General features: G+C 38.9%; 1 protein-coding gene across 3 annotated transcripts in view; it reads right to left on the minus strand.

Annotated features, from left to right (window-relative positions):
• LOC111871213 (protein ABHD18) overlaps nucleotides 1–17,767 on the minus strand; it is a 29,546-nt gene extending 11,779 nt beyond the window's left edge. For 2 of the 3 annotated variants that reach the window (XM_023864141.2, XM_023864139.2), the window contains exons 1-4: nucleotides 17,467–17,767; nucleotides 13,064–13,148; nucleotides 4,675–4,857; nucleotides 3,641–3,750 (exon numbers count right to left, since the gene is read on the minus strand). In XM_023864141.2, coding sequence (XP_023719909.1) covers nucleotides 3,641–3,750; nucleotides 4,675–4,857; nucleotides 13,064–13,148; nucleotides 17,467–17,741 — 653 coding nt within the window. In that variant the 5' untranslated portion in view covers nucleotides 17,742–17,767. Of the gene's footprint in view, nucleotides 1–3,640; nucleotides 3,751–4,674; nucleotides 4,858–13,063; nucleotides 13,149–17,196; nucleotides 17,310–17,466 lie in introns of all 3 variants that reach the window. The other variant, XM_023864142.2, reaches the window with a different exon arrangement.
• Between the last annotated feature and the right edge of the window lie 382 nt (nucleotides 17,768–18,149).

The raw sequence follows: 18,149 nt of genomic DNA on the forward strand, positions 1-18,149 counted from the left end.
GCTGGAAAAAGGAATTAAAACATAAATGAAAGCATCACCAATTAATACTTTTGTAACATAATACAGAAAAGTGGAGAAAAACTCGCTGAAATGGGTTCTAGAGAGATTATGAGACATAAACATATATATCAACATGGAGGAGGAAGATACTTCTGGAGAGAGGAGTAGGGGATTGTCACTTGTTTTTCAGTACCTATAATAACTGAGACAACTGGACCTGATAGTAAAAATGATGGTGACAGTTATAACCTGCTGATTAATTTGGGCAATCTTGGTTCTTTCTTCCCAACAACTGCACAAATTAACATTCGCCATGCAACATCTGAACCTTTATCGGACGAACGTCATCATATGATGTCATTAAAAGTTAGGGCAGCTGGCCGAACGTCATCATATGATGTCGCGGATTCCACGCGTGTAAGGTTTTTTAATATTATATTAAAAATATAAATTATTGTTCTATTTACATGATTTTTGGTCACCACCTTTATAAGGAGACAGCCTTCGTTCCTGCATGATCTAATGTAATCTAGGGACGTCATATGACGTTAAAAGTAAGGACAAATTTAAGAACGACATCATATGATGTCGCGCATTCCACGCGTGTAAAGATTTTTTTAAAATTAAATTTAAAATATAAATTGTTCTTCTATTTACATAATTTTTGGTCACAACCTTTATAATGTGACAGCCTTNCGCTTCCCACACGAAAAGCACACACGACACCTCAGTTGAGATTTAGAGGAAGCAGGCCAGTGATGTCGAGCTGCAATGATATTTATTCCCGCAGCTACACCGGAATAATTATTCACACCTCTCCAGCCACACTGGTCTGGCGGTCCCCAAGTTGCCGACGAAGGTGATGACCCGTCGTCCGCGGAATCAGAATTCCAACTTTGCTCGCCCCTCTCATAATCTGTGTCATTGAACAGCTGTTTCTCAATTTCAGGCATCAGAAGACCAACCTTCCACGCCACATTCAGAATCGGTTGAATAGCAGTCCGAATCTGTGTCATTGAACAGCTGTTTCTCATTTCAGCATTTTCCATACGACGTCGTCGTGTATACGGCTCTCTAGCAGTGCTACCAATGAATCTCTGTGCTTAGACCACGATAAGAAGCCATAAATTTTAACCTCGAGCCCACACATACAAAAATCTCATTCACGACTTCTCTGAACCCAATATCTGCTTCATGATGTCATGGGTGGCTAACCTTATATTGCGATGTTTCAAAATCGTTACAAACACAATGGTTTGACTGCAATGAATGAACGAATGACCGAACTGGCAACACCATATTCCGAGAATTAACTCCTGTGTTTATCTAACACATTAGGCAGCAAGGAATTTCAGACGCCTACAGTCGTGCATAGCGAGTCCCATACGATAAATAAGCTACAACAAGAGATACCATTGAATGTGAAGTCGCCACAAGGACTTACACTGCTAATACTCATGGTGCAGAAAATGTATGAATTTCGGGAAATTTTATTTTGGGAATCACTGTAAAAATTTTTTACAGATATTAAAATCTGTAAATTAGAATATCTGATTCTATATTCTTTCTACATTAAAGGAGCGTTCATTTCGTTCGTTTATCATAAAAAATGTAGAAATCACACCATTTTTAGAAACATGCTTACAATTTCATTGCTCTAGAAGGGCGGGCATTTAAATAAACTCCGTCCAGCTGCCCCTACCAGAAATTAAATGGCCTGGCCGATTAAGGTTAACTGAATTAACACTGCTGATGTCAGCCAAGTAGTGTGAAGTTGAGTGCATGAGTTAGCAAGAGCATTATAATCGCTTGTAGTTACTATTTATAAGTGTTCAATAAATCCAATTACCATTCCAAACCTTGTGTATAGCCATTAATGTGTGAGAACATTCAAGACAATATGTAAGAAAGTAGAGATAAAATTATCCCCGTGCTTAATACTTTGTGACTGGTGCCATTTAAGCACCCCTTTCCCATGCTGGAGGGTTGAAAAGGCCACAGAAAAAGTAATCATTTTGGCAATTTTGGCATATAAATTGTGAAATTTTTGCACATGTAAGGAAAATGTTGCACCAAACATGCAGCAATAAAAAACTGAAGGTATTTATGTTCAAATTGTGGGTTGTCGTATGTATGTAGAGACAACCACTTACTGAACTGGTGTATAGAAATTTATTGTAGCTGCACAGAATATACAGACAAACTTGAAGAACTGAAGTCACTGGCTGAAGACTAATAATATAACAATACTACTGCCTGTATTAATTGTCACACACACACACTCTACCTTCTTTCAAGTCAAAGTCACATTGCAACTGATGGTCAGTCAGTAAGCCTTGATGTCGAGCCCCTTTATTACCGTTTGACAGTTACGGTCTTGCTTTTGTGGGGCGCCCTCTCTGACAAGATGATGGGTCTGTCTTTTGTATATGCTGCTGGCACAGTTTTTCTTGGGTTCGAGTCCCTTGGTACTTGCAACCATATTTTACTGTCTCAGATTTGAGACTTCCCTTTCTGTTGCCTCCTACGACTCGCAGGGTCATGATGGAGGTATTGAACCTTGCCTCCACATGGGTTTCTACCTTACTTCAAAGTCAAAGTCAAAGTCACATTGTGACTGACAGTCAGTCAGTCAGCAAGTCTTGGTGTCAATTGACTAACCGTCAGTCGCAATGTCATTTTGACATTGACTTTCAAGTATGGTAGAAACCCATGTGGAGGCGAGGTTCAATACCTCCATCATGACCCTGCGAGTTGTATACCTTCTCATATAATCTTGAGTCGGACCTATAGAAAACACATCATAGTCTGTATTGCTGTATGATTTGCCCAGCAATGGCTCTTTTACCCAGCTGTTGCTTAGCATTGGCTGGTTCCTAGCCTGTGATTGGCTAGTGCTCGATGCACTGCAACTAGATTTTACCTCATAACAGCTGTTTACCCAGCCACTGCTTAACACTGGCTGCTTCCTAGCCTGTGATTGGCTAGCACTGGATTCACTGTGGTGGTCCCCACAAAATACAGAGTGACATCATTCAAGCCAGTGACAAATCACTCTTAGAACAGTATGTGAGCTCACCTTGATTTCAACATGAGAACAGCTTGAGAGAATGTACATACTGAATTTCAGTAGTGAATGCAGCACCATGCTACAGGTTGCAGTACTTCACATTAACATTGTGCAGAGACCGCTATTGCTGAACCACAAAACTACAAACTTTGAGGCATCAAAGAATACAACTTCTATGCTGATACCACAGGTAGTTCTTTTTACTGTAGATTTTTTAAGTTAAGGTGGTATGTGTACTACTATCACTTTCTTGAAGAGATAAATGGCATGGTACATGTACTAAGACCAGATTTATAGGGTTAATGGACAATATATGGAGGACAAAAAGTAAAGCTGTACACATTCCTAGCTTCAATAATGGATGGAAACGGATACAACTAATCTCCCCAAAGAAGTGTCCCAGTATTCAATAGAAAGAAAACTGGACGGACTGCAGAACTAGATATACCACTCTAACCACATGAGATGGTCTGACAACAAAGTATCATGTCCCAGGTACAGTTACATCAAACTACAGCAGAACTGCCATTAAAGGGAATGAAACAATACACTTAACAGCCAAATACTTACATTTGATCTTTTGGCTTACGCAGACCATAGAACGGATTTTCTAGAATGATTGAAGCTATTCCTCCTTTAAGCAGTGGTTTTGCCATCATTTGCCTTCTTCTCCAGAAACCCTTAGCAATAAAAGAAAATAAATTAACAACTAGCCTTAAAATTCACATGAACATGATAAAAGGGCTGGTCCTTCAAATTTACCACTTTCTCCAGGTTTCAGGTGGCACATGAATAAATGCGCTGTTGACTCAAGTGGAATAAATGAATAAGTATAAAGTAAATAAATAAGGAATAAAACATATGAATTAATAAACAAATGAACAACGAAGATCTTATAAGTAAAATTCAGATTCAATTCCATTAAATGCAACAATGTTTATAATAGCACATGTTTCAGCCAATAATGGCCATCACTGAAAGGCAACCAACACTCTAAAGGAAATGCTTCAAAAGTACTGCACGCATGTGTTCTCTTGTAAGGGTTAAAACATTACTATTTAAGATATATTTTTGTAAAGTAATAGAATTTTTGATTCTGTGGAATCTTTCTGTGAAGCCCAACAATGTTCATGTTCCTTCACAACAGGTAGTCTGAAAATAATGTACTCTGTTATATATTTGTTCTATATATGTTTATTGCATCTGATGGAATTTAATTCAATTTTACTTATGCTATAGGAGGGTCAAGAGCAATATCTATCATACAAAAGAATAATATATTAATTAAACAAACATAACATATATAAGCAAATAACAAAATCATAAACAAGAAAATCAAAATCCTGAATCTGTATCACAGCAATCTAGTACCTGGAAATGGAAAAACCTCCCACCAGTAACCCTGTAGACTACACAGGTTTGGTCTCACAAAATGAAGCATGTCTGGAGCAAAATTATTCCAAGGATTGTTAATATTTTTTTCTAGGGGTTACTTACTGAAGCTTTCAGCGTCACAACTATATAACTAAGCTCACCCAATTGGCTCATGGCAAAAAAAGGGTTAATTAAAGTTTATCAGAGTCAATCCATTACACTAAACTTACATGGTCTCCTGTCCCAGCAAGATGTAGACATATTGGCTTGTAGTGGTTGGAGTTCCACTTCTTTGGGAGCACAATTTGAAAATATGCAGTTTCTGATTCGACTGGTACAATGCCTGGTAGATGGGTCACAAAAGGAGAGAGAAAGTGACCTTCCATAATTCTGCAATCTGAATAATTTTCTTCCTGCACAAAAACAAAAGTTGTTCTGACTTTCTTGGAAAAAACTACAGATATTCATTGCCAAGGTTCTTTGTTGTGTGAAATGAACATACCAGCTCCAAAAACAGGAACCATTCCATGGCCCCTGCAAAAAACACAATTGTGATTTTCTTCGAAAGCAGATCTAACAACTAATAATATAAATTCCACCACCAGCACAACTATGCGTTAGACCGGGTGCAAAAGAAAGCGGCTAAATTTGCACACCATAAGAACGAATCGAACTGGGAAACCTTGACAGAGCACAGAAAGATAGCTCGCATATGTGCTCTCTTCAAAGCATACACAGGAGAACGGGCTTGGAAGGCTATAGGTGACAGATTAGAAACACCATGCTATCTGAGCAGGGGTGATCATGGCAAGAAAATTAGGAGTAGAAAGCAACGGACAGATATTGGGAAATACTCCTTTGTAAATAGGACCATACAGCTCTGGAACCAACTACCTGCAGATGCTTTAGGTACTCTGTCCTGTAAACCAAGCAATTTTAGGCAAAGGATTAGGAAAGTGATAAATGAGGCGAAGTGAAGTTGGGGTGGAAATAATTAAAAAGAAAAAAATTGCAGTGAAGTGAAGTAAATGACATTACGCATCCATGACTGTTGGTTTCCTTTTGTTTGTGTTTTGGGTGTTGTATTTTTTTTTCTTGTATATCTCTGTAATTGTTGTAGTTGTTAATCGTATTTGGTTTGTATTCATTGTGGTAGGATGTCCTTGTTGTTGTTGTATTTGTTGCAGTTGTTTGTATTTCTCTGTAATTGTTGTAGCTGTTAATCATATTTGGTTTGTATTCACTGTGGTAGGATGTCCTTATTGTTGTGTTTTGTGTATTGTGTTTTGTTTGAACGTGTTGTCACTTAGTGTAATGTGTTACTTGTCTGTTGTGTCCTATTGTGTACTACTGCCACCGGGCTAAAACCCAATTGCAGTATAATAAATCATATATATATATAAAATTTATTAACTTATATTCCACTACATGTTTCGACCCTTCAGGGTCATCATCAGGTGTTATAACAATTTTGGTGAATTTATGGAGACAATCTCTCCCATTAAAACAAAATAGGTGATATCTTCAAGAAAATAATGGTATGTCCCCTAGAAAGGTAAGAAAAGTCTTCACACCCATTTTTACTTTACATTACTGTGCATGCACCCGTGTGAAAATGTATACATTTGTAAAAAGTTGACAGTAAAGCTGTCTCTATGTTTAATTAATAATCATGCCATAAAGGCACATGAGGAAGTGGATGTAGAGGTACATGCACTCTTAACCTTGGCCACTTTACTATTAAGGGAAAGAGCTCCCAGTTCCCTTTGAATACGAGACTATGTAGTCCTCAGAGCTGGTCTGGAAGTTTCAGATAAGAGAAAATTCTCTTATCCCTGCCAGGAATTAAACTCCAACTCACTGGTTGTCCAGCCCATACCAAATCAGTCATCCAGCATCTTCTTACGTCTTCTTCCTCGTCTTCTTGTCACTTCTATCCGCCCATCTATCTTTCCTTCGATAGCTTCTTTTAGAAGGCAGTTTCTGCGTAAAACATGACCAATCCAATTAGCCTTCCGTTTTCTTATTTCATGTAGGATATTCCTCTGCTCACTGACTCTAATTAACACTTCTTCATTTCTCACATAATCGGTCCAACTGATCTTCTCCATTCTTCTCCAACACCACATTTCGAAACTTTCCAGATGTTTCTGATCTACTGCCCTAAGTGTCCATGTTTCAGCCCCATACAGAGCTATGCTCCAAATGTAGCATTTCACTAGTTTCTTCCTCAAATTTAAGTCCAATTTGCTGGTAAAAAGATTCTTCTTCTTGCTAAATGCAGCTTTTGCCATGGCAATCCTGGATTTAATTTCACAAGTACACCTTCCATCATCTGTTAACAAGCTACCCAAATATTTAAAACATTTCACATTCTCCACTTGTTTTTGGTCTATCTTTATTGTGACTGGGGTTGGTTGTCTCGAAATTTTCATTACTTTTGTTTTCTCCACATTCATTTCCATGCCATAGCACCTTCCAATTTCAATTAGTCTATCAATCATGCCCTGTAGCACAGTTTCTTCCTTAGCCATTAACACAAGGTCATCTGCATATTTCACAGTTTGAATAATTTGCCCTCCTACTTTGAAGTCACCGAGCCCATCCAGAGCTTCCTTGGTAAGGCATTTGCTGTACAAGTTGAATAGAATTGGTGATAAACAGCATCCTTGTCGAACTCCTCTTCCAATCTGCACACTTCCTGTCTCCCCCGTGTCCAGTCGTACTCTAACTTTCTGATCCATGTACCAAATCAGTGCACCAACTAAAATTTCCAGGCTTTGGATGTACACAAACTTTTGGCACAAATTTCACATACCAAAACAAGAAAAATGTCCATATCAACATGCGTCTGGAAAAAATTTGTGGATTACAGCTGAAAGGGGACATTTATAGTAAGTGTTCAAAATGTCCTCCATTAGATTCAATGCACACTTCAACATATCTCATCAAGAACCAACCCCAAATCCATTCAAAGATGATGGGCTAGTTGTGCGTAGTCCGACAGGCATCCACAGGGACATGAAGTACCTCTTTGTTGTCAACAGGACTGCATACATAAGGGTCTTTAGCTGTCCCTTTATGTAAAAATCCAGAGGATCCATATCTGGCAAATGCAGTGGCCATGCAGTGGGTCTTCCTCTTCCTATCCATTGTACGTGATGTGTTCAAAAAGTATCAAAGCTTTGGTCAGCACAAATATATTTATTGATTTGGAGGTACATAACCCTAATCCCCTTCAAAGTAGTCTCCTTGGTAATGCACACACTTCTCCCAGTGCTTCCGCCATTGTTGGAAACACTTCTGGAACGCGTCTTTTGGAATGGTGATCAGCCGGGCCATCACATTCCACATGATGTCTTCTCTTCACTCAAATCAGGTTCATTTCAGCGGCATTTTTGGCTTGGGAAATAGCCAAAAGTCACACGGAGCCATGTTGGGGGAGTAGGGAGCCTGACGAACCACAGGGGTGTTGTGTTTGGCGACGAAAGTCTGAATCAGATGTGCAGAATGGGCGGGTGCGTTATCATGATGAAGCTGCCAAGATTTTGCTGCCCACAGATCCAGTCATTTGTGCCGCACAGCATCACGAAGGCGATGAAGGACCTCCTGGTAGTATTCTTTTGTGATGGTTTGGCCTTGTGGTGTGTACTCATGATGCACAACCCCATGGGAGTCGAAGAAAACAGCCAACATGACCTTGACATTGCTGCAGACCTGCCGTGCTTTTTTTGGCCTCAGGGATGTCGGATGTTTCCACTGTGATGACTGCATCTTGGTTTCCGGGTCGTACCCATAAACCCACGACTCATCGCCTGTGATCACGGTGTTCAGAAAGTTGGGGTTACTGTTTGCATTGTCCAGCATGTCCTGTGCGATTTCCAGACGGCGGTGCTTCTGCTCCATTGTTAGCAGTTTCGGTACGAATTTCGTGGACACTCTCCTCCTGCCCAAATCCTCGGTCAAAATTGAATGTACCGATCCAATGCTTACCCCTATCTCATTTGCAAGTTCTCGGTCCTCCATGACCAAAGTCTGCACTTGTTCAATGACATTCTCATTTCGGCTTGTTGAGGGTCTGCCTGAACAAGGTTTGCTGTCCACTGATGTACGGCCATCTTTGAAGCGGTTGTACCACTCCTTTATCTGTGAGTTGCTCACGGCATCGTCCCCGAAAGCCTGATGAATCTTGTGAATGGTTTCCACTTGGGTATCGCCAAGCTTTTGGCAAAATTTGATGCAATATCGCTGCTCATGTTGTTCCATCATTTTACACCATACTGGAATCCGACGGGCACTCACTACACTTCCTCACTCATAGGCTGACTGCCAGCGACTGACACTTTCTGTGGGTGGGAAAAAATCACGACTGCGCATGAATGTCCCCTCCACATCTCCACCAAAGGAAGCCTCCCGCACTTCATTGGTTTAGGCGGGAAAAAAGAAGGTTCGATACTTTTTGAACACACACCACGTACATGAAAGTGTTATTGAGAATATCTTTCACAGCAGTTAAAATGTGCCAGAGCACCACCATGCATGTACCACACATGTGCTCTGACTGCGGGTGGTACATCTTCCAGTAGCTTTGGCAGATCATGTAAGAGCAAACCTCATTTAGTGGTTGTCTAAGCTGATGTGGCAAAACAAATGGACCTACAAAACAATCACCAGAAATTCCTGCCCACACATGAATGCTGAACTGTTGCTGGTGTCCAGAATGGACTACACCATGAAGATTCTCCTCTGCACATTGATGTTGGTTGTGAACATTGATGATACCATCCCTGCTGAAGCATGCCTCATCTGTAAAGAGCACTGAGGAAGCAAAGAAACGCTCAGCACTTCGCTGAACAAAACACTGACAAAGTTCTCTCATGATAGAAATTCAGCTGGCATAAGACTTTTCACTCATTAATAAATGGCAAGGCTAAAGAAAATGTACATGCAGTACCCTCCAAATGGTCATGTGCAGAACATTCAATTCCTCGCCCTCTTGTCTCGTGCTGACACCTGCGTCCCAATTAACATGATTTTGAACACATTTCTCCATATCGGGTGTCCTGGCGGCTCTCCCTCTTCCCAAATCCACGGAAACTGGCTTAAACATTCCAGTCTCTCTGAGACAACGATCAACAGCGACAAACGCTTTATTGTTTGCATGGCATCAATATCGGAAATGTTCCTGATACAGCCACATGGCTATACAACAATTACAATTAGCATGGCCATACATAAGAAGCATGTCGGCGATTTCATTAAATGAATAACCATCCATTGTAGGTACTTACAGGTATTCAACAGAGCAAATTATTGTACAAGAACATTAGCATTTCATAGTAAGCACTCAGTACATTTTGCGTATGTATAGCTAACATTGCGCAAGTACACACTACCAACACCATTGAGCCGTTGCAAAATGGGCTGTAACTGGTAACAACAGGAATGCATTTGGAAGTCAACCCACAATATGCAGGAGCAGACAATTACTAACTCACTGAAAAGATATGAACCATCAAAGTTAATAATAACAATTGAACAGGCCACAACAGTATTCCTTCAGCTATAACTCACAAATTAAATGTTTCTAGACACATACTGATATGGACTTTTTCATGTTTTGGTATGTGGCACTCTTGCCCAAAGTTTGTTCACACCTTTCAGTGACATCCTATATTTGCAACTAACTCATTTGCTCTTTACCCAACAAATGGCAGGCCTAAGATGAATCCACAAACTTAAATACTCAGGATGTGATAATGTACTGGCTTGGCAGGGACTAATGCACACCTCAGGGGGGAAGTGGTGGGTGAGTACAGAACAGCAGCAGAATGATGATCAGCAGGTGAAAACCATGGAAACGCAGGAAACAATTTCTTTGGTTCCACTTTATCCACTAACAATCTCACAAGAAATCACTAAGGACTGAACCCAACACTCCATGGTAAAAAGCCAGCACCTAATTGACTAAGTTATATCATGATCCTATATTTGTAAGACACCCAGCCAATATGTATCACTTGCCAAAATTAATTTAAATACTGGAAACTGTGAGTGAATAAGTACTATCCATGAAAACAAAACTCTTTACTTATTAATCTTTTAATTAAAGTTCCTGGCTTGCTATCCATGTGAACACAGTGACTAAATACTGCTTTGCAAAATAACCAGGCTGAGATGACTCAGCAGATACAAAGCCAGGGAATTTAATTATATTAATCACCACCAATGAAACTGTGGCTTGAGATAAAATGATAGACAAGTCTGTATGATATGCTATGTTCAGCAAATACATGTTTGTTTATTGGTGTACTTATTAATGATGTGTTAAGTGCAAAGATTAAGCAGTACCCATGATAAACTGTAGGATGAGTATGAACAATTAGTTGGTACAGACATGGGAGGAAGCTATTACGCCTATTTTACGATACTAACCCAGACTGAGGTAAACCATGGAAATCCTCAATCAGGATAATTAACACTCCTGCTGAGCTCTAACTCAAGGACCTATGAAATTAAAGAGTGTGTGAGATGTTTGGATAAGCAAATACAAAATTTCCCAAATCCCACAAAGGGTAAATAATTCAGAAGTTTCTCAATATGTCGCAGAAGGGATCAGGATCCCTGTGTGAAATGTATGTAAATTCATAACAGAACTGAATTATAATGTTCACAGCATAATAATCTATTTGCAGTCTCCTTCCAGAATTTTCCAAAATTGACACAATAATCTGAAATTAAATCACATTCCTTGCATTATAAGTTGATGTCAGTAACAAAAATAAGTTCCAATAAGTGATCTGACAAAATCAGAGCAAAGAGGAAACTACCCATACCTCAACATACTGCAAGCTTGAAATCTTTGAATTCATACTGAACTTTGTACATTATGCACTGAGTAAACCTGCTAGCTTTAGATTTTCATTTTTAGTACTTGAAATAATTTTTATAAGGGGGGATGCCATGCCTCATATACTTCTAAGAAGCATCTAGAAATATTTGATCTCAAACTCTGGTTGTATGTTCTCTTTGTAACAAAAAGTTTTGGCATAGGAAAAAGGTCCACCGTTTTCATTACATGAATACATGAGAAAGTTTCAGACAGAATACCAGGGACATGGGTGGTGGAGGTGGTGGTGGTGGAGGTGTTGTCAAACAAGGCATTTGCCCCTTGATGGAATTTATGAAAAAATAACAAAATTCAAGAAAATCTTTAATAATAAAAATTACAAGCATTTAAAAAAAATACCCTGCCCTGAATACACACAGGCACGCATTAAAAATATTCTTAGGCAGCTTCAAAACAAGCTTGTAAACATATTTTCTGACCCCTTTCCCCAGAAAAGAAAAAGAAAATAACCCTGGTGGCACCCATGCTTGTGAACAAGATGGCGTTATGTCGTAACTGACCAAATAATGATCAATTTTGATAGACCTAACAATGACAGTGGCCTACATTTCACTTGAAGTGCAGGATTAATAAAGGGTTAATCAAAAAAGCACAATAAATCACTGAAGGTCAAGGTGCAAGGGCCAGTTTATTATGGCCCACCCCTCATACATTCATTCATTCAAACAACTGACTGTATCAAACAGCTCTGCCTCCACATTTTTCTGCACCTGTTGCCTCTCGAATGCAACATTCAAGTTCAGACTACTGATACAACTAAGAGATCTTTGTCCTGGGTTCACAGAATATTATGAACACATTTTCAGTATCTCAAACAAACAGTTCTCTAACAATACTGTTTGTAACAGCAACCTACCTGTAAGAAATTCTTCCCTACTAACACTATTTTGTGAGCAGGCTAACAGTAGCAACCTGTCAATATCGTAATGTGACAACAATGTAACTGTAACCAATTTCTTTCCGTTGATACTGTAATGTGAAGGCAATATAACTGCAACAAAGTGCTCTCTAATGTTACTGCAATATTACAGCAATCTAACAGCAGCAAGCTGTTCTCTATTCATACTGTAATGTGACAGCAATCTAACTGTAACAAAATCTTCTCCATCAATACTCTATTGTGATACCAATATAACCATAACAAACTGTTCTCTGTTGATGATGTATTGTGATAGCAATCTGTGGTAAACTATACGAACTGCTAAACCCTGAATTCTGGGTGTAAATGCTTCAAGAGACCACACAATACAAGGTCCTATGATTAACTAATGAAGCTGGGCTTATGTACAACACCTGGTAACAATGGTGAGTTGGTCTGTCAGACCATATGACTAACAACTCAGAACTTTTGTGCCAGAGTCACTGGAATTCCATTATTTCACAGGTACACTAAGTGTTCACTGGCACAGGGTTTTGTTTGTTTGGCAAAAACTATGCGCTAAATTGCTGGAATATATGAACTAAACAAAATTTTTAGTGAAACTGGGAGAAAAGGTCACTGGAATTCATAAACTTTATGCATGGAAAGGAATCAATATGCCACATTTTTGTGTGGGTTAAGTGGCTGGATGGTGTTACATGTATAAAAGATCTGGATGTCTATGATAACCACATGAACTTATCAAAATGTGGAAAAAATTACTGATGGCAATATTAAATAAATAAGCATACGTTCCAACTCCATTTTCCTTCTTTTAACAAAAACTCACCTTCGAAATGGTAACTGGGTAATCACTTGGAACCAAACTGTAACATGCTTCTCGATTTGTCATCTTCTCTTTGAATAAAAATAACCTGAAAAAGTAAAGAAATGCAGCAAGTGTTACAGCCTCTGTATGATCTACCCCACACTATCTGTCCTGATAGTTACCATACTTTCAGCTCATTGTAGGCCTTCAAGACTATACAGATCATTTTTCACAAAATCTCAAGATAGCCATCTTCATTAATTTAATTATTCTGTCATGTGCACGAATTGGGTGGGTCCCTTGTCACCACAGCATGGGGCATCCTCAGGTTGCAGATGGAGGAAATTCCCTCCAGGTACGGAGGGAAGCTGCGAATATATTGAATAAGCAGTCGTAGACCGCTGACAAGGGGTGGTCCTCCAGGTTGGGGGTTGGGCGTGAGGCTAACAACTCCTCGCCGTAGAAAATAGCTTTCTTACAAAAATGCACACAAAGCCCCAGACCTGAACAGATCCTCTGGACCAAGGTGTAGGTGGGTGAATGATATTAAAATGGATCTTAGAGAGATAGGATGGGATGGTATAAATTGAATTGATCTGTCTCAAGACAGGGACCAGCGGAGGGCTCTTGTGAACACGGTAATGAAACTTCAAATTCAATAAAATGGTGGGAAGTTCTTGGGTAGCTGCAGATTTGGCTTCTCCTCAAGAAGGGCTCAGCTCCATAAGTAAGTAAGCGCACGAATTACAGCACTCGATGAGAGATGATGATATATATATATACACACACAAGAAAAAAATTGGGTTAATTAACAGGTAATGAATACCATTGGGAAAATACTATTTCCTCTCTGACATAATCTGTGCACAAGTGACCTTTAAATGCAAGGGCAGGAGATCAAACATGTTGCATATATATGGGCACAGGATGACCAGCTGGATTCTATTTATTTTTGGAAATATAAACTCGAAATGAAGAAACTATTATGTCATATTAAGAATAAAAATAAAGTGCAGTGATCTGGATCTTGCTTAGACAAGAATGCTGTGCCGCAGAAATGGTTCATGAAACTAGAGCTAGATCAGCGCATTCGCCCTGCAAATCCCAGACATGATTAGCTCAACAGGCAGCGGTTCAGATCACAACAGCATGGAGAGTAAGTAAAAATGTAAGGCCGCGCCATAGTTCAAGCAGTTATTCACTGGCTTCCCACCACGGTGGCCCGGGTTCGATCCTGGGTCTGGTCAAGTGGGATTTGTGGTGCACAAAGTGGCGCTAGGGCAGGTTTTCTCTGAGTACTTCAGTTTCCCCTGCCAATCTTCATTCCACCAACTGCTCCACAGTCACCCTCACCTACCATCTGGGGCTGGTACAATAGGCCAGAAAAGACTTCAGTACAAGGGACTTAGTCCCACCCCACTAGCAATAAAAAAAGTAAAAATGTATGTCTGCTACTGTAAAAAATTAAACAGGCTCAAGCAAATGAAGATAGTGATCACTAGAAAAGAACACTGAGTAACTGGTTTTTGCAGACAGTACACGACAGTCTCCTTAACCACGAACTTACAAATGAACCTTGGTTCCATCTGAATGGGTATAACAGTGCTCAGAACAATAGGTATTGGATCAGAATTTAGCTGAAGCAGACTTCTGAAGTACCTCTTCACAATCAGTAAATTGATGTGCAGTGTGCCATTACTGCTACAGTAGGTTTTATGACAAATAAGCTATAAACTATATGTGCAATTAACTTTTTGTGAGAACATACATATGGAGGAAGCAGGGCTCAGTCCTGAGGGCTGTGACTAAATTAATGTCACGTGTTGAGTTTCATATCAATATTACTGGCCCATTTATAACTAGGAATGTCAGTTCCACTGTTCTTGTTTCTACCCAGCATGACCAGAATGCATGGCAAGGGCAGAGGTGTAAGTAAATTATGGATTATAAAGTGATGAATAGCCAAGGAAGAAAAATGATGAGCATTTACAAATCACAGCAGTGTGACATGTCAAACCATTGCTGGGCAACGGGAGGTGGAACAAGTTACCACGAAGACAGACCCTGATATACGGTCGGTTGACAAGTTACGCAACCACGGAAACGAGGTTATGCATCAGTAAGGAAAGCGGTGTTTGTCTGTGCCAAGCCGAGCCGAAGCACTGGTTGTTACACAGCGTTGCCCAGCAACACCTTTGTAAACAAGCTGTCACGCAACAGGGGAGCCCGTGCAGCGACTGTTGCTAGGCAATCGGTAAACACAACGTCATGCAACAGTGAAAGCTATCACGTAACCGTTTTCTGTGCTGTCAGTGCGGAAGCTACATAACAGGAGTATTTGTCAGTGAGAGAGAGTAACCAGTCACTTGCAGTCTAGCATTCACCAGAGTGAATGGAAGCAGGAGAAGTGTGATATTGCAGATGGCAGTAGTTGGGAACTGTAAATTGTGTAAATGTAAGAGCGAGTGGAATAAATTCGCTATATCCAAAACAGAGTGAAGTTACTTGTCGCATGACACACCCAACACGTGACACGTTAATCTCATATAAAAATGTGTTTCTGAAACTACTGGTGTGTTCTTAAGTTATCTGAAACATATTTTAAGTGAGTATAAACATAATATGCAAGAAGGCAAAGAATTCAGCACACCCCACAAAAAATAACAACAAAGGAGAAATAAAAGTTATGTACATGATTTTGACAAGTGTGTAATTCCAAGAGTGATAATTAATTTCACACTACAGAAGGTTCGTGTCCAACATTATATCGTTGTTAGCAGTACTCAAGAAAAACAACTTTTAACAATGATTACTTTTTTATTTTTAAATTATGTAAAAATACAGATATTATTAAACATTTCAAAATTCAAGTATTGTACTTTAATCTATTAAATGTGTCCTTAGATATTATGGCTTCAACAGAAATAAGCTAAAATTCTAACAGGCTGCTACCATGGAAACTGTAACAATAATAACCCAATGCAACTATTCGAAGATGTGCAGTACACAATTATATATAATTTTATTATTTATCTGGTTTGATAGTGTGTGTTATATTTTAATTATAGGTTAACCACATCAAGAGTGATTATTTACTGTTGACAAATTCTAATTCTTTAGGCATTTGGGCAAAAGAATTTCAAGAATGATGTATTTAATGATGTGACTTGTTCAAGTGTTACTGTTGTAGCAATTATGAATGCCAAATAAAATGAATGAATGAAAAAAGACTTAACTTCAGTGGCATAAAGTGGGCTCTTTGGAAAATTATTGAGATTTAGGCTTCACAAGGAGGAGACTGGAAAGTAATACCAAATCTCTCATCAAAAAGAATAATAATCATGCAGCAAGACTGGCTAGATTCCTTCTTCTTGGCAGATGATGGCTAAGGTTCTAGCTAACAGGCCAACAATACTTGTAAGAGAAACACGCAATTCAATCTTTGGAGGAAGACTCTGTATATAAAAGTCCTCAGTTTTCAGTAAATTTTAGAACTGGAAAGGTTTAACATTATAGAATATTATGTTACAGAACTCAGATGTATCAGATTAAATATCACTTGGAGGGAGCTGTGTGTGTCAAACACAATTTGGAACATAAGATTCTTGAAAACTATGAAAATGGAAGAATGAATATACATCTTTATAAACCAGATCATTGAGAACAGATGGGAAACATGAAATGGATTTTGAGTTAGGAAGAAAAAGCCATGAGCACAGCTGCCGTTCAAAGAAAATCTTATTAAATTATTCTTCTACCGTGAATACTATATGGTGGGCAGTAAAAATAATCTGCAATGCATCAGCCACAAGTTTGCAGGTAAATTTTCTGGTTTATCATTTTGGAGGAACACCTGGCAGTTCTCATGATCACATGAATGGCCTATGTCTGTATTTAGGAACATTATTAAAAAAAACATTAGGAGTATATTTAAGAGTATCAAGAACATAGTCTTAATCATGTAACATGTAACTAAGGCAAAAGAGAAAAAAATTAAAGACAAAGCTAAGAATTTTAATTTGTGGAAGATTTATGGGATAAACTATTGTCTAGTCAAGATGAGATACCATTAAAAATGAAGATAATGAAGATCACTTTTACATATATTCCTTATCTGTTGCAACCATTCAGTACCGGAATTTATTTAATTATACCTTCAATCGGATATATCCCGAGTATAATAAGATGGATGGGCCTTTCGGTCAGGGAATGAAGGGCAACTCCTTTGAAGCCCTGCCTGAAGTTTCGGGAAGTTCTCTGACAGAGTCTGGAAACATCGTATTAGCCATTACACTACGAGACGTGCTGCACGTAGTACGAACACGTGAGCCACACACAAAACTAGCCAACAAGTATCAGCGATCTCAGATCCACCTTACCAGAAACTACACAACACTCAATTTCAAGATATTAAAACTCCTTACCTCTTTAAATTTTCTGGCTTCCCCCATCCTTTTGTAAAAAATTTGGTCATCAACATACTACGATAAACATGATCCAGACGACTTCCACCTGACATTCTAATCTTAGTACCGACACGTACAGATCGTATAGCACTATTCGTACTAGTCACCCTCTTCTGACATGTACAGCTTCCAAACTTACTCGTATTTTTCTTCCTAAACGTATAAAAATTATCAACTGTAAAATACCGAAACTTTCCTAACCCCGCTCTAACGAAAAGCGTTCGATAGCTCATCGATAACTCTTGCGATGTGATCTTGCCATTTCCACCGAGTTAAAAATAACCTGGCGGGAAACTGATGGAAAAGTTCAGTTCATGACAAATCCAATAGATGGTAGTGTATATGTATTACGAATATTTACAGTATTTCTTTCTTCAGTAAAAAAAAAATAAAAAATTATTGGAGTAATGAGACACAAATGTTCTCTACATGCAGCCGTTCCTTCTAGGATATAAAATATATAGCATTAAGATGGTATATTAAAATTACATATTGAAGAAAGAGAACTGTAAAACATATACCACAAATATGTCGGACATGCCAATCATTGCATAGTTGCCCCTCAGTTCCTAAGATAGCCGCTAGATTACAGTAGGAGTCGGTAGGAGCAACTGATGACATCTTTTGTAAGACTTTCAAAC

This window comes from Cryptotermes secundus, unplaced genomic scaffold (genome assembly GCF_002891405.2).
Source record: "Cryptotermes secundus unplaced genomic scaffold, Csec_1.0 scaffold573, whole genome shotgun sequence".
Taxonomy (NCBI): domain Eukaryota; kingdom Metazoa; phylum Arthropoda; class Insecta; order Blattodea; family Kalotermitidae; genus Cryptotermes; species Cryptotermes secundus.